At 38.0% G+C, this 24,725-nt stretch overlaps 1 protein-coding gene across 1 annotated transcript; it reads right to left on the bottom strand.

Moving 5' to 3' along the window:
- Positions 1–22,822, bottom strand: LOC138836094 (cytochrome P450 2C55-like). Its single transcript, XM_070034582.1, has 9 exons — positions 22,611–22,822; positions 21,136–21,298; positions 20,823–20,972; positions 15,687–15,847; positions 12,632–12,808; positions 9,883–10,024; positions 7,689–7,876; positions 2,817–2,958; positions 1–463 (listed from the first exon to the last, which is right to left on the bottom strand). Exons 1-9 carry the CDS (start codon positions 22,776–22,778, stop codon positions 282–284), a joined length of 1,473 nt encoding a protein of 490 aa, XP_069890683.1. The 5' UTR covers positions 22,779–22,822; the 3' UTR covers positions 1–281.
- Positions 22,823–24,725: the final 1,903 nt, after the last annotated feature.

Here is a 24,725-nt window from a genome sequence, read left to right as displayed (position 1 = left end):
TATTGTCATATATGAACCATTTAATTGTTTTACATTAACAACATATGAATAATCAGTATGCAATAGGGATTAGAATACATTGTCAATACAAGTACTAAAGCTTATTTCAATGAGCCAGGAAACTTTATTTAATGAAGGCTGATTCACTAGATTATGAGGTACTGGGAGGTTGGAGAGGACACCTGACAGGTTTCTTTTATAATGAGAAGGAGGTGGGCAATATCCCCAGTGGAACAGACCACAGTTGACAGCACAGACATCTCCAGGCAGCCTGCCATTTTTCAGAAAGGAATGAAGCAGAGTTGGTACAAAGGTGGCACACGGCCAAACGTACTGGCTATTGGGCCAGTGTCGATATCCTTTGGGTTAAACAATGGTTTCAGTTTAAAATTCTGTAAAATTGTAGTCAGAAACAAAAACAGCTCCATGCGGGCCAGACCTTCTCCAACACATGCCCGTTTTCCTGAAAAATAAAAATTATAAGTCTCTCCTTAAAAACAAATTTCTGAGCTGTTACCAAAAGTATGCATTCACTAGTTGGTGATGTTTGGATACATGTGTGGAGAGTACAGGACAGCAGAAAGAATGGTTGGATAGATAGACGGACACAACATTAGACACATTTGCTGTCTACATTATATCATATTTTATCAGGTATCTTTCATTTACCAGCACTGTTTTATAACTTCAATATCTATTCATACCCTAAAACTATTCTTTTAACATTTTAAGTTTTCATCTATGACTAGAAACATATTCACATTTATTGATCATTAAGCTGAAGGGAGAAAGGCTGAGAGGAGGAGGCTCAAATATGTACCCTAGTATAATTTCAAGATTACTTAAATGTGAACTTTTGATACTTTAAAACTTTTTTTTTTTTTTGGCTGGTCATGGGGCCTGAACTCTGGGCCTGGGCGCTCTTCCACAGCTCTTCAACTCAAGGCTAGCACTCTACCACTTGAGCCACAGCACCACTTCCAGCTTTTTTGCTTATGTGGTACTGAGGAATTGAACCCAGGGCCTCATGCATGCAAGGTAGACACTCTACCACTGAGCCACCTTCCCAGCCCCTGATACTTGAAAACTTTAAAGGACTCCTCTTACTGTCCTACTGAGAGAAAGTCTAAGTAGGTCCCCCTGGCCATTTATGTTCTGTTCCTGTCTAGTATCCAAGTTTATTCCCTCCATCCCTCACATTTCTACTCCCAGCTCTGTGCATGGCCCTGCCTTACCCATCTCCAATTCCATGAAGTTTCAAGATTCATGATTTCAAGCTATAATAAAACATGACCTATGTCCTACGTCATTTCCTCAGGGGCAGTGCTAGGTCCTAAGTTCAAGAACAGAACTGTAAAAAAATAAAAATAAAAAGAAAGAGAGAGAAAGAAAAAGAGACAGAGAAAGACAAAAAGAAGGAAAGAAAGAGAAAGACAGGAAGGAAGGAAGGAAGGAAGGAAGGAAGGAAGGAAGGAAGGAAGGAAGGAAGGAAGGAAGAAAGGAAGAAAGGGAGGAAGGAAGGAAGGAAGGAAGGAAGGAAGGAAGGAAGGAAGGAAGGAAGGAAGGAAGGAAGGAAGGAAGGAAAAGAAAAACAAAAAAAAGAAAGAATGTGGACAATGACTCTCTTTAGCTCCCCAGAAACCTGTATGTCCTTCCCTCACAGCACTAGTCTCACTAGGTTTCAGTGATCAGCTTCCCTAAAGAACTTTACAACCTGGGCTGGGGTGGAGGTGGGGGCAATTTGGGTGGGAGGAAAAGTGGGGGGAAATGAGGGAAGAGGTAACAATGCTGGACAAGAAATGTACTCATTACCTTATATATGTAACTGTGACTCCACTGTACATCACCTTGACAATAAAATTGTTTGTTTTTTTTAAGAGCCTATTGTGTTCTCTAAGGTTTGCCTCCCCAGACCTTAGTCTGGAAGTGAGGAGTACCACAGGACAGATACTCAAACTGTCAGGTAGCTTTCTCAGGGCAAGGAAGTCTGAATCTCACTTCTAAGAGGAATTCCTGGGCAGCTCTATCACATTTCCAGAGGCAGAATTCAAGTGTACTCGACTCTTCCTCAAAATGGGGATATTAGGTGAGACATTCCGCACAGCCCCATTAATATGGCCCATAAATGAGGACAGATCATGATTTTTTTAAAAAAAGTTGTGCAAGGGGGTGGTCCTCTCAATGATGCACAAATAGCAACTTGTCCTGCCACAGAGGAGGCACCATGGAAGCTCCAGTTGGTCTCAAATGTTTATTTTCTGGAGCTAGACAATATACATATCTCAGATTCCTAGGTGGTAAGGCTTGGACTGGGATTGATTTCATGGGTTCAGGTCCAACTAGGGCAACATAATGCCTCAAAAAAGTTATCTTAAAAGTGGGAGAGAAGCTGAGCACTGGTGGTTCATGTCTGTAAGCTTATTCAGGAGGCTGATATGGGAGGGTCATGGTTCAAAGCCAGCTGAGCAGGAAAGTCTGTTCAAAGCTAGCCTGGGCAGGAAAAGTCTGAGACTCTTATCTCCAGTTAACTACCAGAAAACCAGAAGTCACACTGTGCCTCAAGATGGCAGAGCACTAGCAAAGCAGTTCAGAGTCAGCACCCAGGCCTCAATTTCAAGCCAAATGACCAACAAACAACCAAAAAAAAAAAAAAATGGGAGGGAGCAAGAAAGGGATGACATTGTCCAAAAATGAAATGTACTCAACCTGACTTGTGCAACTGTAACTCCTTTGCATATCACCTTTATAATAACAATTTAAAATTTTAAAAAATTAATCTTGTTTTTAATACACAAATATATATGAGTTTTTATTACCTGTTGAGAAAGGTAAGAAGTAATTACTTTTTTTGAAGTTTCCAGACTCATCCATAAAGTGGCCAGGGTCAAACTTCTCTGGGTTGGGGAACTCCTTGTTGTCATGCAACACAGATGTCAAAGATGTTATTAGGTTGGTGCCCTGGAAACAACAGATTAAAGTATGTAATAAGGAGTTTAAGCAATGGAAAGAAATGATAGAACTCATATCATCCTTAGATGATGTTTTTGATCTATCAAGGGGAACGCTAGACCCAAAAAACAGCAGTAATATTTCCACACAGGCAGACCACGGTCCTGGCTTTGCTACTGTGATTTCTATTATAAGATCAAGGATTCACTACTTGGAAATTTGAATACAAAACCTCAATCTTGTTAGTTGAAAGGCTCAAGTGTCAGAGTGCTTGCCTGAGTTCAAATCTGAGTATTGCACAAAAGAAAACACCTGTGAAATCTCCTCTACTATCACCAAGTACAGCCACTGGTGTCTATTCTTGCCTGTTGAGCTATTTAATTACTTCAGTTACACAATTCACATGGATGATGGCTTAAAATTGAAGTTCATGCTTGAAAAGTCAAGGGTATTTAAAATTCTTTCATTTGGACTTTCATATGGAGACATAATCTAATTAATGATGATTATCTAGGATGATATGAACAGGTACAGTAACACCTACTGAATGTTTATCATTGTAATTTAATATTTGTTTCCTATAATCTAAAATGTGGGGACCTCATCACATAGACTCATACTAAAGTACTTAAACTTTAAGTGAATTAGATTAGAGGGATGATAGATGCATAGGTATATACATAGATACATGCATATATAATACATATATACATATACATTAATTCTTAGATGGATAGATTAAAATGTACATGTATACACTTTATATATTTTATTATGTATCAATGCACACATTTTTAAATTTTAAATTGCATATATATTGGTATCTTAATTCAAAGTTGGAAGAGTTGTTTCATTCTCCTAAGCTTATCATATTTAGGTCAATAATATTATTTTTAAAACAATTTCATATTACATGTTTGGTTTGTTGGTTTGTTCTGGTTTGGTTTGGTTTTTTTGGTTGATTGTGAGGCCTGAACTCTGGGTCTGGGTGCTGTCCTTCAGCTCTTCAGCTCAAGGCTAGCACTCTACCACTTGAGCCACAGAACCACTTCCAGCTTTTTCTGCTTAAGTGGTGCTGAGGAATTGAACCCAGGGCCGCATGCATGCAAGGCAAGCACTCTTACCACTGAGCCACCTTCCCAGCCCCCTCATATTACATGTTTAAGAGTCTAACTTCATATATTTTCAAAGAAGTAACTTCCAAGAATGTAATTTTAAGTTGCAAAAGAAGGTACATTTCTCCAAAGGATAACAAGATGCTAGATATCCATGAACAATAAATTGATGGATGTGAAGGTGTTGAATAAGAAGACTTACTTGCTTGATTCTGTGGCTGAGAAGATTCAGAATACTAAAGAGAGGAGACCATGGAGAGGGGGCAGAAAGGAAGAGAGGGAGAGATAGAAAAAGGGAGGAAGAGAAGAAGACAAGACAATGAATTATAATCTTAAAGATGAGATAAATGAATTAGAACATCCAGAAAATTGTTATGAATAAGAAAGTATGAACTGAGCCGGGATCCGGTGGCTCACACCTATAATCATAGCTACTGCGATCTGAGGATGGCAGTTCAAAGCCAGCCTGGGCAGGAAAGTCCGTGAAACTCTTATCTCCAATAAACCACCAGAAAACTAGAGTGGCACTGTAGCTAAATTGGTAGAGCCTTAGCCTTGAGCTGAAGAGCTGAGGGACAGCACTCAGGCCCAGAGTTCAAGGCCCATGACCGACAAAAAAAAAAAAAAAAGTATGAATTGCAAAATCCCAGACCTCTGGGACACCAGTGAAAGGCCAAACCAAGTATGGTCATAGAACAAGACATGCAAACTAAGAGCCTAGAAAATATATCCAAGAAAATAGTAAGAGAAATTTCCCCAAATCTTGGGAAAGAGACATGCACCCAAGACTTAACAAAGACAAGACCAAGAAAGGAGCTTCCCACATCATGTTATAGTTTAAGAACTGAGAATATTAAATAAGGAAATAATGATGAAAGCTTCAAGAGAGAAGCTACCGTGTCACATGCAAATGCAAACTCATCAGAATAAGCAGATTTCAAAATAGGAACCCCGAGAACAGAGAGGAAATGAATCAAACATACTGTGACTTGAAGTAAAAAACCTGCCAATATACATTACTCTAGTCAGCAAAACTATCCTTCATAAATAAAATAGAAATAAAACTCTTCAATGTCAAACAGAATTAATAGAATTCATGACAAGTAAGCCAGTACTACAGAAGACACTTCAAAGGTCCCTACACACAGAAGATGATGATAAGCTCAGAAACACCATATGAGAAAGAATAAATTACAGTAGATGATTGCATTAAAATGAGGGTTAGCAAAAAATTAAACATTGAAAACAATAAAATGAGAGTATACATATTTTTCAATAACACCTTTCAGTAATAACTCTGAATACCAATGGTCTCAATACTCTAATCAAAAACTAGTGTGGAGAAAATAGAGTATGCACATTTGAAATAATAAAAATAGACCTTTATCTAAACAGTTATGCAAGTCAACTGAAAATGAAATAAAGACTTCAATGTATGACTAGAGACAGTGTCTCAGGCCTTTAGTTCTAGTTACTTGGGACATAGAGACTGGGGAGATCATGGTTCAAAGCAAGCCAAGACAAAAAGTTAGCAAGATCCTATCTCAACAAACAAGATAGGCATGGTGGGGTGCATCTATAACCCAAGCTATACAGGTGAATAGGTAGGACTATTATGGACTGAGGCCATCCTCCAACACAAAAAAAGTAAAATGAAGCAAGAAGGGCTGGAGGTTTGGCTCAAGTAGGACAGCACTTCCTTGGCAAACTCAAGGCTCTCAGTTCAAACCCCAGAATCACAAAAAAAAAAAAAAAAAAAAGACTTTAGTCTTAAATGTAGGACCTGAAACAATAAAACCAGTAGAAGAAAATAAGGAGAATGAGAAGCTGAGAAGACAGAGCTGATTACTGAAAGGTGAGAGAACAGGGAGTCAGGGTGAGGAGTGGGGCAGCACACTCAATGATCACTCACTCATAGACAGAAGTAGAAGTTCTGATGCGTTATTGCCTAGTGAGTTGGCTGTAGATGGTGACTACATATTGTTACCTCAGAAGCAAGGACTTTGTAATTTCTTCATAGGGAGCTGGTAAAGTATCTGAGGAGATACCTGATCACACAATGAGCATGTGTCTGAATATAAGCATACCAAGAAACCCCATTCAAAGGTATAATTTATATGATTTTTTTGTCTTTTTTGGTACTGGGGATCGAACCCAGGACCTTGCACTTGCTAGGCAAGCACTTTGCCACTGAGCTACATCCCAGCCCAATTTATATGATTTTTAAGGACTACATAATTTGACTTTTTAACTTAAAGATAAGAGAAAAGTCATGTGAGTTGGAATATAAACATTAAGCCAGATAACATTACATGCATAAGGAAATTAATCTACAAGTAATTAACAATGATGAATAGTTTTAACAAGGTTAGCTAGGTGAAAGTCATCAAAATAATGAGGTCAATTATCTTGCCACGTACACAAAACAGAGTGGAATTTTTTTTGTCTTGATTTTGTCAGTACTGGGATTTGAACTCAGGGTCTCTTGCTCAGCTGGTATTCTATCATTTGAGATACTCCTCTGGCATGAGTTTTTGCAGGTTATTTTGAAATTGAGTCTTGTGGATTTTTCTGCTTGGACTGGTCTTGAACTTGGATTTCAACCTCCTGAGTAGCTAGAACTATAGAAGTATGCCCTCAGTGTCCAGCTCAAAAAACAAAGTGCTTTTATTTATTTATTTATTTTTATTTTTCTGTTGATTGTGAGGCTTGAACTCTGGGCTTGGGCGCTGTCCCTGTGCTCTTCAGCTCAAGGTGAGCACTCTACTACTTGAGCCACAGCGCCACTTCCGGTTTTCTAGTGGTTTATTGGAGATAAGAGTCTCACAGACTTTCCTGCCCTGGCTGGCTTTGAACCGCGATTCTCAGATCTCAGCCTCCTGGGTAGCTAGGATTACAGGCATGAGCCACTGGTGTCCCACCTCAAAGTGCTTTTAAAAGTTCACAATTGGGCTAGGAAGGTGGCTCAGTGGTAGAGCACTTGCCTTGCATGCATGAGGCCCTGGGTTCCATTCCTTAGCATCACATAAGCAAAAAAGAAAAAAGCCAGAAGTGGCACTGTGGCTCAAGTGGTAGAACGCTAGCCTTGAGCTGAAGAGCTGAGGGACAGTGCCCAGGCCCAGAGTTCAGGCCCCACGACCGGACCCCAAAAAAAAAAAAAAGAATCTCACAAAAGTTCACAATTATGAGCTTTTCAATCTCATTTATTTAGGACAAAAGAAATAGATTGCAAGTCATTGCACTGAAAATACAATAATACTGAGAAAAAAATCTTAAGACTCAAATACATTGGTAACATTGGTAACATAACACGCTGATGTTTAAATGTCATAAAAGGTATCTGAGAAATTGACAAATTGTATTTTTAACATTTATTTGGAGCTATAAATACTTGAAAATATCCCCCAAAAAAGTATTAAAGAAGAATAGATTTGGAAGACACCAGCTATCAAAATGTTACAGTTTTATTGTAACTCCAAACTGAAAACAGCACAAAATCATAGAGTCTTCCTTTCATACAGCTTTCACACTTTCTTCATCTTATAATAGTAAACGTCTAAAACCGTATCATGAGTCCAGAAACTACAAGAAAACTAAAATGCAATGTAGGGGAAAGAAGCTTACCTTGGGGATGAGATAGTCTCTGAATCTAATGTCACAGATAGCTGCATGGGGCACATTGTTGGGGATGAGGTCAATGTATCTCTGGATCTCATGCACAGTTGCATCTGTGTAGGGCATGCGACTCCTGTCCTGCATACATGGGCTCCTATGCCGGCCAATTACACGTTCAATCTCTTCCTGGGCTTTAGCTGATAAGATGCAATTAAGAAATGGTAAGATAAGAGAAAAATGACACAGTTGGCAGTAATCTGAGCCCGGCTGATAAGACATAGGATGAAGCTGTGTCCAAGGAAGTAAATTCACTTAGAATTAGAGAAAAATGTGACAAGGTAATCATACAGATAGCTCTACTACTATACAGGTACTAAAATCTACAGACACCATACATTACTGTACAGGGCAGTTAATGCAAATAGATGAGTGAAAATGTTCCGATACCTAAATATCTAGCACATGTGACTGCAAACATTACTATCCTTATAGACACAAAAGCAGAAAACATGAATTAATTTTACATCAAAATAATAATAATGCCCTAAAACTGAATGGCACTAATTTTTTTTGTTGTTGTTGTTCACAGGACCTGAACTCTGAGCCTGGGCACTGTCCCTCAGCTCTTCAGCTCAAGGCAAGCACTCTACCACTTGAGCTACAGCACCACTTCTGGCTTTTTCTGCTTTGTGGTGCTGAGGAATTGAACCCAGGGCCTCATGCATGCAAGGCAAGCACTCTACCACTGAGCCACCTTCCCAGCCCCAGGCACTAACATTTTTATGTGTATATATGGGTGTATATATGTATGTACGTTTGTATATGTATACACTTAACAACTCCTAAGGGTATCCTCTTTCATCTTCATCCTCCCCGTCGATATTCATGAGAGAGAGAGAGAGAGAGAGAGAGAGAGAGAGAGAGAGAGAGAGAGAGAGAGAGAGAGAGAGAGAGAGAGAGAGAGAGAGAGAGAGAGAGAGAGAGAGAGAGAGAGAGAGTGTGTACTGTATCTTGAACTCAGGGTCTTATACTCTTGCTCACTTCTTTATACTCACAGCTGGTACTCTACCACTTGACTCATACCTAGTTCCAGTATTTTGCTGATTAGTTGGAGTTAAGAGTTGCTCAGTTTCAACTGCTAGGGCTGGCTTCAAATTGCAATCCTTGGATCTCAACCTCCTGAATGCTAGGATTATAGGTATTAAGGTCGCAAAAGATTTCAGAATTCAAACAGACTCTTAGTACTTCCTTACAACTCTGCAGCTGACTCTATCTCACTTTGTGCCTGTATGACTGAGCCTCTTGGGAGCTCAGTTAGTCTGAGTTACCCTTATAATGCATCTGGGAGAAAAGATCTACCTGATTAAGTGGTGATGTGGAGAAAACCTGGGTAAGGAGAGTCTCTTATTGTAATTTCCTTCTCCCTCTACCTCCTTTGGCACTTAGTTCTTCAATATACTGAACTTTATAGCAATTATAGTGATACAAACTGGCCTATTCATCTATAATAAATCTTCTATTATGACACTTAGGGTACAATTTCAACTTCTTTGCCCAGATAATTACCTGTCCACTTCAGTGTTTTAGGTTTTTAAAGGCTTGCTGACTGTTCACTACACTCTTCTTCTCCAATTTATACAAAAACAATTCTCATTTGTAATTAATGACCATTTAAGTAGGATCCTAACCCAGAAAACCATATGCCATATGGCTAATGATCTGTCATTTGCTAACTTTTGCTAGAACATAAACAAAAAATTAAATTGTTTGTAAAAGTTAAAGTATTGACCCTCAAAAATATTCTCCAATCCTATCACTGGTGGCTAAGTCTATCATCTAGCTACCCAAGAGGCTGAGGTCTGAGGATCATGGTTTGAAGCCTGCACAGGTTGTAAAGTCCATAAGTCTCTCCAATTAGCTACCAAAAAAGCTAGAAATGGAGCTGCTGCTCAAGGGGAAAAGTGCTAGCCTTGAGTTCTAAAGACAGCACCTAGGCACCAACTTCAAGCCCCAGAACTGGCAAAACAAAAAAAGAAAAGAAAAGAAAGAGTTGTAACACCTTTATACCATTATTTAAAGAGAATAAAAATATAAAACATGCCTAAGCAAGAGCCCTTGAGTTCAAATCCTAGTACCAGCACAAAAGGAGGATGGGGAGAATCTAGGGACTAGCACCCTCTCCTCTTCATTTCTGTGAACTTACCTGTGACCTCTGGGTGTTTCAGCAGGAGCAGGAGTCCATATCTCAGAGTAGTGCTTGTTGTCTCAGTTCCTGCTACAAACACATCATTTACACTGGCCACCAAGCTCTCAAGGCCAAACTCAGACTGCTGATTATGTTTTTCCTAGGAGTTTGTGATTATTAGTTACCATAGCAAATTATAACAAACACAAAACAATCTAGTTTGTATAAAGATAAACAAACTTTGAAAATGGATAGCAGATATACTTACTATAGCAACTACATAGTATGGAAGAAAATGTAAATTACTTGGCACAATCCTCATTTTCTACACACCATATTTCCTGTTCCCCTCCCTTAAAATTCCATTTTCTATGTTCTTTACAGCTATGTTGGCCATGCAAATGACATAGAGAAAGAACCTCTGTTGCTATTTTTCCCTTCTTCTCATATATGACAGTAAAGTGGTATAAGTATCACCTTGGAACATGAGTATTTAAAGAATAAAGGCTAGATTCATAAAAGTCCAAGCATCAGTGGCTTAAGCTTCAAATCTTAGCTGCTCAGGAGGCTGAGATCTGAGGATTGCAGTTCAAAGCCAGCCCAGGTAAGAAAGTCCATGGGAACTGTGGTTCAAATAGTGGGTCATTAGCCATGAGTGAAAAAGCTCAAGGACAACATTACCCAGGCCTTATGTTCAAGCTCCAGGACCAGCAAATACACACACACACACACACACACACACACACGTAAAGGGAGTACTATTAGGAAAGAGGAAAGAGAGCAAGGAAGTAAGTAGGAAGAAGACAAGAGAGGAATACAAACAAAATACATTGTACATGTATTAAAATGACAGAATAAAATGTATTATTTAATGCAAAAACAAATTCTTAAACTGCAATGTTTAAATACTTTAAAAATATGCAAATAAAATCAAAATGTTACCAAAATAGAAAATAAGTTTATATTCTGAACATATTACAGAAATCCAAGTAATAAAACATTTTTAAAAATATAATATACAGTGATATTCACAAGACAATATGTTGGAAATGAACTTCGGGGGGTGGGAATTTGAGGGGAGGGAAAATGGAAGAAAAATAAGGGGAGGATAACAAGTTTGACAAGAAATGTACTCACTATCTTATGTATGTAACTGTAACCCCTCTGTATATCACCTTGACAATAAAATTAAATTTTAAAAATATGTATATATTATACAGGAAACAGCCACTGGTAATTGAAGTGCCAAAGATCATTGATCCCACTGTAAGCCAGCATTTATAACAATACTTTACAACCAAAGGGGGGTGGGGTAACAATGCCTGACAAGAAATGTACTCATTACCTTAATTGTAACAATAAAATAAAATAATGAAAAAGAAACTCTTTAAATGTGTTCAAAATAAGAACTCAAGCAAGTACATTCTGTTGGTAAGGTGTCCATACTTTAACTGGATTTTCCAATTAATTTAGACCAAAGAAGATAAGAATCACTGCCATAGTCTGACCAAAAAAGTTAATTTCATTAATTCTTCCCCCAAGTTTTTAAAATTATTCCCTCTTCTTCACATTATTCCATCAAGAACACATGTCCAACCCAAATAGACAATTTTCTGAAGGTCACCTTCACCAGCTCTTTGGATCCTTGCTACTACAGTCTAATCATGGCTTTCCTGTGCTACAAAATGGTAGAGCAAATGTGGTGGCCTCAGAGAATGGATTTATTCTCTATACTTAACTCTTTTCAACTCTTTCTGGGTATTTCCACACCCCAGTTCAAGGCGGACTTGTACCTATACTTAATATCTTTATGTTGTTCATATTGTGTCTCCCACCCAGTTTTCAGCCCCATTTATACCACTGTTCCATGTCATATCCCAATCATTTCCTCCTTGGTTAAATATACCAAATAATAATAAATGTCTTATTACTGAAATTTCCCATATAAACTCTTTGATTTTGCCCCTCTACTCCTCTAACCAAAACTAATACTTATGGGACTTTGAGATTAGTACAAGAGTGATAACTCAATATAATTTCAGTAGTCTAGATTTTCATCATTCCAAAGAATGATGAATTGAACTATTTATTGTAACTGGTTCTTGAGCTCCATTTTCATCTCAGAAATCAGTCTACTAAACTCCTAAGATATTATATAATAATGAATGTATAATAGTATATGTTGTAGTTCATATATGACCTAATCAAAGCAAAACATTCCATGCCAACATTCAGATTTACCAAGTAACTGGAAAACATCTCTGCCTCCTTATCTGTCCAGATTCATTACTGGTTACATTACTGCCTTCAGTCTTCCATTTCATTGCCCCATGCACATCGGAATTTCTCATTACATTATTCAACCTATCTGAAATCCCCTTCCATGTTCCTCACTGCACATCCATGAAGATCTGTATCAAGCCCATGAAATAAAGGAAGGCTGGTCCAATTAAACTCTTCCCCCTCATTCTTTCATACATTGTGGTATAATCCTGCCCACTTTTATTTAAGGCTAGATAGATACTTTGTGTTTTCTAACTTGCTTGTATTTCCACTCCATCTTAAGTATTTATCCAAACTGAAATACAAAATCTGTTTGTTCTGATTATTTAACAGTTGCATTTCAAATCCTCTATGATGCTTTGTGCAGATCCATGCACACACAAACTTTTTAAGGTGCTTAACAAGTGTTTTTTTATCCAACCAGTTATCCCAAAAATTGTAGAAATTAACATGAAAACACAAAATGTAAACAAATACATTTTACCTGTTCCATTTTGATCAGGAAGCAATCAATAAAGTCTCGAGGATTGTTGATATCCAAGGTTTCTTGATGTTCTTTTATTTTCTCCAGAGTATAATTTTTTATATCTTCAAAATTTTTAAGTACTGTATTATGACTCCCTGGGAGATATTTAACAATACCTGGGAAAGTACTGTAGAACTTAAAGAACAACAACAACAATATATAAATAAATATATATATATATACACGCATATATATACACACACACACACACACACACACACACACACACACACACACACACACGCACATTCATGAGGCTGGGTATGGTAACATACGCTTTAGCCCAGCTACAGGAGAAGTTCAGTTGGAATCCCTTAAGCCCACAAATTTTATACCAGCCTGAGTAACATAGTTAGACTTCATCTTAAACTAATCAAATTATAAACATACAATGAATTCTTACATACAATATTCCAACCTATAGTTTTTTAAGTAGGGCGAATAAAATTTGTCTCCATTTTAACTGATAACATTTGATTAAGTGAATAAGAGAATCCTCTATGCAGACAAATAAAAGTAGAAACTGACCACATGATTAAAATCAATAAGAAACCTCAGTAGTATTTTTATTTTTAAAACATTTTTATGTCAATGCTGTTGCTTTTACTGTATCTTTAGACATCAGCTACATCAGTAGAATGTTGCTTAACTCTGTTACAATGGGAAAGCCCTACCCCTAGTAAAAGTTTCCCACCCCAAGTCCCTGAAAAAAAAATGGCCCTAAACAAAGGACAGGTGCCATTTCTCCCTCTTCTGTGAGAGAATTGGCCTTGTCAGTCCCTGCTGACAATAAACTCCTTTTGCTGTATGTGATTGTGTATCCGCATATTTTTCTGGGCTGGTGCTTTCAGTTACCTAGAACCCTGGAAAGATAAAATGTCATGAATTGCTATTATTATCTTTTTATAGATGAAGACAGAGACAAATGAAGTTTGGACAACTTACTATGGAGCTCAGAGCTGCTCTCTCCTCTTTCAACTCCTAGCAACCAGCCTCAGGAGTAGAATCATGATTTTATAACTGGGAGGGGTCAAAGGTACTATGGTCTTAATTCAGAATTTTATGGATAAGTACATATACTTATCCCCTGTAAATTCAGACAGTTATCTTATAGGCAACTAGACAGCTCAAAAGGGTGATAATGTAATGCTTGGTTGAGTCCCTCCACTTCAAACAAAAAATCTAATTATTTTTTCATCCCGTGTTTCATCTCTTAACTAGGACCTCAGTTGAAGACTCAACAACCCCTACTCTTCAGAGGTTCCTGACAGCTTTATATTCCCACTCTATTACTTGATACCACAAATTAAACTTCTTCCAACTAATTGTGATAAAGAAGTCTCAAAATTTTACTGGAGGACTAGCCATGCATAATGGAAGCTTTTCAACAAGAACTCTGGAAGTTCACTGAGTGCTTAGGTATGCTTGGACAGACACCAAAGAACTGCTTGGAAACTAGGTTGGTAGAAAAAAAATCACCAGCTTGACTACCAGCTCTATATTCAGGCCTTTGAAAATAAAGGCCTCAGCTTTCTTTTCCACGTATTCCTGGAATAATGCTAAGACCAAGTCAGGACTATGGTATCCAATTAGTCATTTCCCATTAAACAACTTTAAGGTCCAGCTCCCCACAAAATTTCCAAGTCAAAGAAAAAAATTGTCAGAATCTGTTTTGTACAAACTCTGGAAGAGTCAAATGCTTACAAAACCAGTGAAAAGCTAAATGCCAAAACAAACAAAGCAACTTGAAAATGGTAGGAAAGCCTTGTGGCATTGTTTTTGTCTTTGTCCCACTTCTCCTCTTGGCTTGGCAGTGGCCTGACAACAGCAACCTTGCTCCTAGTACTCCTAGTTATTGGTTCCAGAGCAACGGAGAATGATTTTCTAAGAACCAAGAAGCTGTCTCAGGACTACTAGGACTGAGGCAAGTACTTGTCTTTGTTTCATCTAAGACAGACCTCACCAGGGTGGAAAAGCAGCAAGGAATATTGTAACCTTTTACTGTCACTAAGCAATGCAGCACCACCTAGGTACATGTAAAGTATATAGTAGATATAAAAACCCTAGAAATAAGGTGGGAAGAGAGTATCTTTGAAAAATTATGACATTCAAAAGCCCCCAGTAGCGTGGACCTAAAAGAGCTATAAACATGCCCAGTGTATGTGACAGGCTATGAAAAGACCTGGAAAAACCTCTGCTGATTTAAATAAAGGCTGTACATAAAAATAAGCAAATTATAAGCAATGGCTCAGCACACAGCCAAGATAGATGTTTTCCCCTGCTTCTTCCTGCCTTTTCTCTATCCTCCTTCCTTATAATTCACTCCCTCCTCCTCTCCTCTTCCTACCTGTCCCTTTCTTTTTCTCTTTTTGATTCCTTGTATTCAAAGAAGTCTCTGTCAAAACTAGCTGCACATGGTATATATATATATGCATACACACACACATACACACACACATACTTCATGATAGTTTAGAAAAGTCACTCAATGAATGTTGAAAGAAGAAAGGCAAGGTGGGAGTTAAAAGTGAAAGGAAGGAAGGAAGGAGAAAAGAAAGACAAGCAAAAAGATAAAAGCAGGAAAATCTAGAAAGAAGCAAAATCTTCATCCCAGACAAAATTCTGTAAAACAAGCTATGAGATGAATGTTTGGAAAAGCAGACACATTTAACACTAATGTAGAATTTTGGATTTATCAAAGAAATTATCGTAAAAGTGCTGGGAATGTAGCTTACTGGTAGAGAGCTTGCCTTGCTTGCATGAGGCCCTGGGTTCCATTCCTCAGCACCACATAAGCAGAAAAAGCCGGAAGTGGCACTGTGGCTCAAGTGGTAGAGAGCTAGCCTTGAGCTGAAGAGCTCAGGAACAGCACCCAGGCCCAGAGTTCAGACCCCATGACTGACAAAAAAAAAATCTGTGAATAAATCAAATGATCTAGGGAAATAAAGGCAAATATTTTTAAAAAGAAATAAGCATAGATGGTTCATTAGGAAGAAAAAAATCTTAATCTTACCTGCATCCATGGGGAGTTCAAAATCTTAAAGTTTTCATTGAATTTTTTCATCAAATTAAGAAATATTTTATCTTTATAATCAAAACGATTCTGGAAAACAATGGAGCAGATGACATTGCAGGGAGCACAGCCCAGGATGAAGGTGGGGTCACAGGGTGCGCCTGAAGAATTGTAAACATTTTTTTTAATATAGTTTATATACATATATCAAAGTTCTTGTGTTTTAACTTACAAAGAATGGTAATTTTAAAGCCTATACAGCAATATTGACACAGAAATTGCCTAACAAGAATAAGTTTCATATGATTAAACTCTATGTCACTTCTTTTTAAACCTCTATTGGCCATTCTCACAGTATACTTAATAATCCAAATTCTGATGACTAAGAACCCATGCTATTATATAATCTCACTTTATGTGCATGATTTTGACACAAATCCCCATTGTTTTAAAGGCTACAGGAAAAAATGTTTAAAATGTACATTTTCAAAACCAAGAAATAACTCAAATTGTTAGTGAAGAATGATATCTGGAAAGCTTGCAGAAAGCTAAGAAAAAATAGCAACCTAAAGCCCTTTTATAGATAATACACAGTTGAGGGAACTCCATGTATACTCAGTAGAGGAAGAATAGAAGAAAGAAAGACCATAGGAAATACAGGTATTTCCTGGAGTAAATGTAAAAATACAAACAAAATTAAACAAAATATTAAATATTAAACGAAAATAAATACTTTTGAAATTAGCACATACATGTGGGAGCAAAACAAAAGTAAAATAAGAAGTCTTCATTTTAAATTTAAATCCATTTCAAGGAAACTCAGTTAAATTGATAAACCGAATTCTTTTATTTATTTCAGTATTAAAAAAGAAAACAGTAGTAATTTCTTGCTCTATAATATAGAATCTACCCTTATCAACAAGATCCTACATTTTGTTTATTTGTTCAAGGCTTGTCCTCTTATGGAATTCTTGGTTACTACTCTGTGTAACCACTAGCAGAATACTGTATGGCACTGTAAATTTTTTTGGGGGGGGTCCGGTCGTGGGGCCTGAACTCTGGGCCTGGGCACTGTCCCTCAGCTCTTCAGCAAAAGGCTAGCGCTCTACCACTTGAGCCACAGTGCCACTTCCGGCTTTTTTCTTATGTGGTGCTGAGGAATCGAACACAGGGTCTCAGACATGCAAGGCAAGCGCTCTACCACTGAGCCACCTTCCCAGTCCGGCACTGTAAAGTTTTTAATTTACCATCACTCAGGTCAATTCTATCAATACACCAAACATGAAAAGAAATTAAAACAGAGGAAAAATTAATTTTGGATAGACAATATTGTCAATATAATTACTGTCTTCAAATCACCAACAAATAATATGTAAAAACCTTCACATTACAGATATAATTAAAGGTAATCTATATGAAAAGTGTCTGGGTTGGAGATGTGACTCAATGGTAGAACACTTTCCTAGCATGCACAAACTTGGGCTCAACCATATGCACCACCTTAAAAGCAGTGTTACAGAGAAATAATGGATATATAATAGAAACGTGTATTTAACCAATCCAGATGCCCTCAGTAGATGAATGGATCAAGAAAATGTGGTATATATCCACAATGGAATTCTATGCCTCCATCAGAAAGAAAGACATTGCCACATTTGTTAGGAAATGGAAAGACTTGGAAAAAATTATATTAAGTGAAGTAAGCCAGGCCCAAAGAAACATAGGTCCCATGGTTTCCCTTATTTGCAATATCTAGTATAGGTCTGAGTCAAGCAGAAAAGGTCAGATAAGTTGATGTTAGGGAAATTAACTCTAAGATATGTATTCAAATGTTTTTTTTCTTTCATGGGATTGTTTCTAACACATTTATAAAATTATTTCTTTGTTGCTTTGTATGTCCCTCCCCCACAGTATAACCCCTGCTTTCACTCTATTTGATGTTGGTATAATTTGTGAAGGGGAAGGGAAAAAACAAATCGTTTAAATAGGGATACAGGTGGACCCATTGCAACAATGAGACGTACAAGTCGTTATGTTGAAAACGAATTTTACAACTTTGGTGGGAGGGGAGGAGGGTTGGGGGGCGGGGGGGAGGAGAAAAAAATAAAAATAAAAGAAGAAACATGTGTATTTAATAGTTGGTATGAGCAGCATTGTTTAGATGAGACACCAGCAAACTAAGCTTCCAGAGTCACTTTTATTTTTACCATGGGAAATAAGGCATAATTTGAAATTATTAAATTGAAATTTTCTTGGCTATGTATTTCATATTGAAAATCCAAGTCCAGTCTTTCCCTCCATTTAGGAGAAAAGAAAAACACTAAGGTGATTTAGAACCCAAAGTAGAAATCAGACTCATTGCGATAAGCGGTTTAAGGATGAGTGCAAGCCGAGCACCGGTGGCTCACACCTGTAATCCTAGCTACTCAGGAAGCTGAGATCTGAGGATTGCAGTTCAAAGCCACCTGGGCAGGAAAGTCCGTGAGACTCTTATATCCAAGAAACCACTAGAAAACTGGAAATGGCGCTGTGGCTCAAGCGGTAGAGTACTTACCTTGAGCTGGGCAGGGACAGCACCCAAGCCCAGAGTTCAAGCCCCATGACCGACCAAAAAGGAATAAAAAAAAGTATAAGTTCAACTGGTTGTGAGGGGGACATATTTTAAGAGCTCTAACCCCCACATCCAAAGGCTTTAAGATGCACTTGGGATTTTGTTTGTATTCAGGGATTGTGAGATCTACAAACCAGGAAAAGACAGGTACTTATCCATAGTTCCCAAGCTAAGGAGACATGATACTCCATGCTGGACCAAACCAGAAGCATCAGGTTTGGTCAGGAAGCAGAAGGGCAAATAGAAAACAAGGAACAGTGTTCTCGATAAGGGTTTCACAGTAAATACTGAGCAAAAAAAGGCAGGCACACTGAGTAAGCTTCAGTGTTCAAGCCTCAGTTATTCAAGCCTGGATAGTACAAATAATTTCAGTAGGCTCTGGACAGTAAGGATGGTCACTAGTTATACCATATCTAGCCCTGTGGTGATTCAAAGAGAGAGAGATGTTAAGATTGGTACATGAGAATTTGATAAAGAGGGTGACTGGAAGAATATGCTCTGGCCAGGCTGGTTTGCACCTCAAAGGCACTCATGCTTTCTAACCCAGGATTGCCTACTCCTGGGAGGGGAGAGGTATCTCTAGGTCTGAAAGGTAAGCATGATATCCAAGGATTCTAAAATACAGAAAATAAAAAACTGAAATCATATACAAATAATGAGGAGGGCAAATACAAAGAAATTTTAGAACAAAGCCAACTTACAATTAGTGAAGATGTAGCAAAGAGATGAAAGGGAAATACATTAAAATAAATGATTCACTACCTTGGTATTTGTATATTTGAAGAATTTTTCTATAGATTATATTTACTCATGAAATATAGAACATTACAGTAAGTAATTAATAACATTAAACCACATTTATAAGATTATTTCTTTGTTGCTTTGTATGTCCCTTCCCCACAGTATAACCCTTGCTTTCACTGTATTTGATGTTGGTATAATTTGTGGAGGAGAAGGGAAAAACAAATTGTTTAAATAGGGATACAGGTGGACCCATTGCAACAATGAGACGTATAAGTCGTTATGTCAAAAACAAATTTTACAACTTTGGTGGGGGGGGGAGAGCTGGGGGGGCGGAGGGAGAAAAAAATAAAAATAAATAAAAAAACGTGTATTTAATAGTTGGTATGAGCAGCATTGTTTAGATGAGACACCAGCAAACTAAATGGTTCTGTGTTTTTTTGTTTGTTTTTGTCAGTCATGGGGCCTGAATTCTGGGCCTGGGCATTGTCCCTCAGCTCTTCAGCCCAAGGCTAGCGCTCTACCACTTGAGCCGCAACACCACTTCTGGCTTTTTCTGCTTATGTGGTGTTGAGGAATGGAACCCAGGGCCTCATGCATGCAAGGTAAGCACTCTACCACTGAGCCCCTTCCCAGCTCCAAAATGGTTCTTTGTTTACAGAGAAAACACAATGAGGCTGCATTTAAATGATATCATGTCAAAAATAAAGGCACAGAGCTGGGCGCCCAGCTCATGCCTGTAATCATAGCTACTCAGGAGGCTGAGATCTGAAGATCACAGATAAAGCCAGCCCAGACAGGAAAGTCTTTCTCCAATAAACCACCGGAAAACCAGAAGTGGTGCTGTGGCTCAAGTGGTAGAGCGCTAGCTTTGAGCTGAAGAGCTGAGGGACAGCACCCAGAGTGGAAAGGAGAGGAAAGGAAAGGAAAGGAAAGGAAAGGAAAGGAAAGGAAAGGAAAGGAAAGGAAAGGAAAGGAAGGGAGGGAGAGAGAAAGAACGAAAAAGAAAGAAGGAAAGAAGGAAAGAAGGAAGGAAAGAAAGAAAGAAAGAAAGAAAGAAAGAAAGAAAGAAAGAAAGAAAGAAAGAAAGAAAGAAAGAAAGAAAGAAAGAAAGAAAGAAAGAAAGAAAGAAAAGAAAGAAAGGCACAGATAAATATTATTCCTGGCAGATATAGATAGGGTCTTGGAACAAACCCAAGCATGTCATTGAGACTGAAATAACAAACACCAACAAAGTAATTCTGCATGTCACTTTCTCAAACTCTGTGTGTGAAGATGTGCTAAGACCGTCACCATCATATCCCATGAAACATAATTCCCAGTGAAAAGTTCTCAAAGAACTAAACCATAATTAACATTTATTAAATAAGGCTCAAAACTTTCTAACTTCATGATGTATAGATTCAAAAACAATTAAGCTGAGAAACATAGGATCATACAAGCAACTTACTCACACTACATACATACATGGTCATTATACAAGGACAGAAACACAAATGCTTCCCTGGCTTTCTGCATGTCATCATCTTTCCTACACATGAGGTCTAAAAATGTATCCAAACAAAATATCTTGTCAGGGCTGGGAAGGTGGCTCAGTGGTAGAGCGCTTGCCTTGCATGCATGAGGCCCTGGGTTTGATTCCTCAGCACCACATAAGCAAAAAGAAAAAAGCCAGAAGTGGCGCTGTGGCTCAAGTGGTAGAGCACTAGCCTTGAGCTGAAGAGCTGAGGGACAGCGCTCAGGCCCAGACCCTCCCCCCAAAAAAAATCTTGTCAGTGACCCACCATTGCTTCTTCTCAACTCCTCCACAAGGCACTGGGCTTCTTCTTGAACACGTACTTCAAGGCTCCTCTTCCCCATTCCGAAATTCCTCAGAGTCATAAGTGAGAAGCGTCGCATCTCCTTCCATTTCTTTCCATTGCTGAAAACGATTCCTACCGGAATGAGAAACACAAACTAGGAGGAATATCTCAGACAAAGAAAAAGCAGATACATGGAAGTCATACGGATGGCCAAGATCTGCCTGAGGAACTCAAGTCTCATCCCCAAGACCACTGGCTATTGCACACAGGAACACACATACACACTCGCACTTACCATAGCCTCTATTGCTTCTTTCAAGAATTGGGAAAACACTTCTACCAGAAAATTCCTCTCCATAATCTTCCAACGCTTCCTTTACTGCTTCATATCCATGCACCACCACAGTGGGTTTCATACCAAAATACACAGTGAACACAGGGCCATAGACTTTTGAGAACTGTAAAGTGGAAACGAAGTTAAAAGAGTAGGAAAAAAAGTCAGCATTTGGACTATCCATTGTACACAATTAACCGATTATATCATCATACCAGCGATATTTTTATTCTGTCAAATACAACTTTAAATGTTGGAAAATTTCATACAGACATAAGAGACCAATTGTTACCCGTGCTACTTGCAGAATAACTCCCCTTGCCCAGAAAATTAAGGAAGTACCATGCAAACTATCCCAACTAGTCACCTCCTTGACCTATGGTTATTGACTCTGTTTTATAGGTATATAACCTGAGGTTCAAAGAAATTCAAATTTCTGTCTGCACACAATAGTTAATAAGTAGAAAGTCCAAATATGAACTTTGCTTAGTCAATACTCAAGGAATTTCCCTGTGACCTTTTGCTTACATTTGATACTAAATGCAGCTGCTGTAAACAGTATCCCTGTGATAAAAAATACTATTAATCTCCCCAGTACATGGTTGAGTTTGGATCTGCTGATATTAATAACTCAGGCAGAGGGCAAGCAATGTGAGAATATGCACTTCATGCCATGGAAGGAAACTTACTTCCATGTGCTCACTCCAAAGTCACAGACACAGTTTTTGTTTTTGTTTTTGTTTTTGTTTTGGTTCCAGTCATGGGGCCTGAACTCTGGGCCTGGGCACTGTCCCTCAGCTCTTCAGCTCAAGGCTAGCACTGTACCACTTGAGCCACAGAGCCACTTCCGGCTTTTTTCTGTTTGCTTATGTGGTGCTGAGGAATAGAACCCAGGGCCTCATGTATGCAAGGCAAGCACTCTACCCCTGAGCCACCTTCCCAGCTCACAGACCCAGTTTTGTATAACACCCAAGTCCATTTTTATCCCACCTACTTCTTTTCACTTATTTGTATTTATGTATGTATTTATATATATATTTACTGTAGAACCATAGGCATTTCCTAGACTCCAAACGTAATTTGCTTCTTTGGAAAAGCTTAAATATGACTGCCAACCTAAACAAAACACACATCATATACAGTATACAACTCTAATCTCTAAAAAATTTTATTACCATTTATTTCAGACAAACTATCATAGCAAATGACTGAAACAAAGAAGCATTAACAATGCTTTATATTCTAAATCTAACTTACCACTTAAGTGTTTCTGTACTGGCAAAATGAACTATGTCGTTCCAGTACTTCTGTCAATGACACACCAAACATAATCACATCCACAAGAAATATTTGCCTTGTAATAAAGGAATTTAACTCCAGCAATGTATCTTACTGGATGTATTTTATTTCACAACAGCAGCACAAAACATACTTACATTTGTCAGGGCTGTGCTGATGTCCTTAACATTGATCTGCAGGATATTTCCTATAATTGGGAGAGGAGTGGGGCCAGGAGGAAGCCTCCCCCTCCCAGAGCTCTGTCTCCAGAGTGAAAGGAGAAGCAGACAGGAGAGACCCAGCACCAAGATCACAATTGTATCCATTGAGGCCTTCTCTTCTTGCTGAGGCAACTGTGTGCTTCCAACCCAGAGCTTTTATAACATTCTCTGCAGACTTGATTTGTGACAATCTCATGTTTATTCAATTGTGCAATCAGCCAAGTGCTATTAAGTCTCCTGACTGAACTTTGAGCACTATAAACACAAAAATAATGTGTTCTTATTCTCCTATTGCCCAGCCCTGAGATTGTTGTATAATTAATCTGCTGTAGTCTTTTACACACTATTTTAAAAAAAATTTATTAGTGTATATTAATTGTATGAAAGGATTTAATTTTATTTCCACCACTTGCTGAAGAAGCTATCTTTTACCCCAACATGGACCCATTTATGGACCCATTTATCAAAAATTTGGGTGTGGGTTTGTAGATTCATTTTTATGTTTTCTGAACTAGTCCATTGATGTTAGGGTCTGTTTTTTGGCCAGTACCATGAGGTTTGTTATTATGGCTCTGCCATATAATATTTAAATTTGGTACTCCGGTACTGAATTTTGTTCAAGATTGTATTATATGGGGCCTTTTATATTTCCTTATGATTGTCAGGATTATTTTTGTTAGTTCTGTGAAGAATGTCCCTGTGTTATGGTATATACACTAGTAATCCCAGCATTTAGGAGGCAAGACTTCAGAAGAATAAATTCCAGGTCAGTTTTGGTTACATAGTGAGTTCAAAGTTACATAGTAAGATCTTACCACCAAAAACAAAACAAAAACAAAAACACACAAACAAGTAAATGAAATACAACAATACAATACCTTCGCACTTAAATTCAGTGAGGCAATATTCATAATAATCTAGTTATGAAATCAGCCTAGGTGCTTATAATTAGATGAATGAAGAAAATATACTGTATATGCAATAGAGTATAGTTTAGCAAGAACGAATAAAATCATGTCATTAGCAGCTTGATGTTTGGAACTGGAGATCAACAGTCTAAGCATCTACCTTAAGAAACTTCACCATTGCTCGGTGCCAGTGGCTCACGCTTGTAATCCTAGCTACTCAGGAGGCTGAGATCTAAGGATCATGGTTTAAGGCCAGCCCAGGCAGGAAGCTCCATGCAACTCTTATCTCCAATAAACCATCAGAAAACTGGAAGTGGTGCTGTAGCTCAAGTGGTAGAGCATTAGCCTTGAGCTGAAGTGCTAAGAGACAGCGGTTAGGCCCAGAGTTCAAGCCCCACAACCAACAATAACAACAACAACAAAGAAACTTGATCAAGAAGGTTCTAATTAACTTCAAAGTAAATAGAAGAAAAGAGTATACCATTTCATATAAAAATCAAGGAAACTAACACAAGACATTAGACAAGTATAGAAGATAGCCTTTTTTCTCATGCCTGCCTAAAACATTAAAATTGTTCATTTGTCAATCAAGAAGGTTCAAATGAAATTAACACAGTCATAATTACCACTTTTTTAGGCTATTTTCATATGTTTAATAGCCATTTCTATTTCTTCTTCTGTAATATGTCCAATCAAATCCTTTGCCCATGTTTCCCTTTGTATTGCTTTAGAAGTTTTTCAGCTATACTGCTTAGCACAGAACAGCAGCAAGCTGCCAACCAACCTGTGTAAGAATGTGTGATGTTTATAAGGAGTTCAGTTTTCTATGCACTAAAAATGGCAAGAGGTAAATTACTTCATTGCCATAGCATTCAATTCTATCACATTTATAAAAAATGTAAAACAAGATGTAGAAAGTAGAAAACTAACACAGTCTGGTAAAGTTTACCCCGGATTTTGTTCTTATTTGAAGAAAGAATAACAATCAGAACATATGATAAACAATACAGACACATAAATTCCTTCTTAGTTCTAAATTGGAAACATTCAGTTCTTTGTATTCACAATACACCAAGTCATAGGTATGAGTTCTAATACCTAATGTTATGCCCAATTTTTTCCTATAGTCAAGAGTTGTTCCTGG

This window comes from Dipodomys merriami, unplaced genomic scaffold (assembly GCF_024711535.1).
Source record: "Dipodomys merriami isolate MVZ:Mamm:240054 unplaced genomic scaffold, mDipMer1.0.p SCAF_249, whole genome shotgun sequence".
Taxonomy (NCBI): domain Eukaryota; kingdom Metazoa; phylum Chordata; class Mammalia; order Rodentia; family Heteromyidae; genus Dipodomys; species Dipodomys merriami.
Note: the sequence above shows the minus strand (reverse complement) of the source record. Positions and strands in the feature narration are given on the sequence as shown.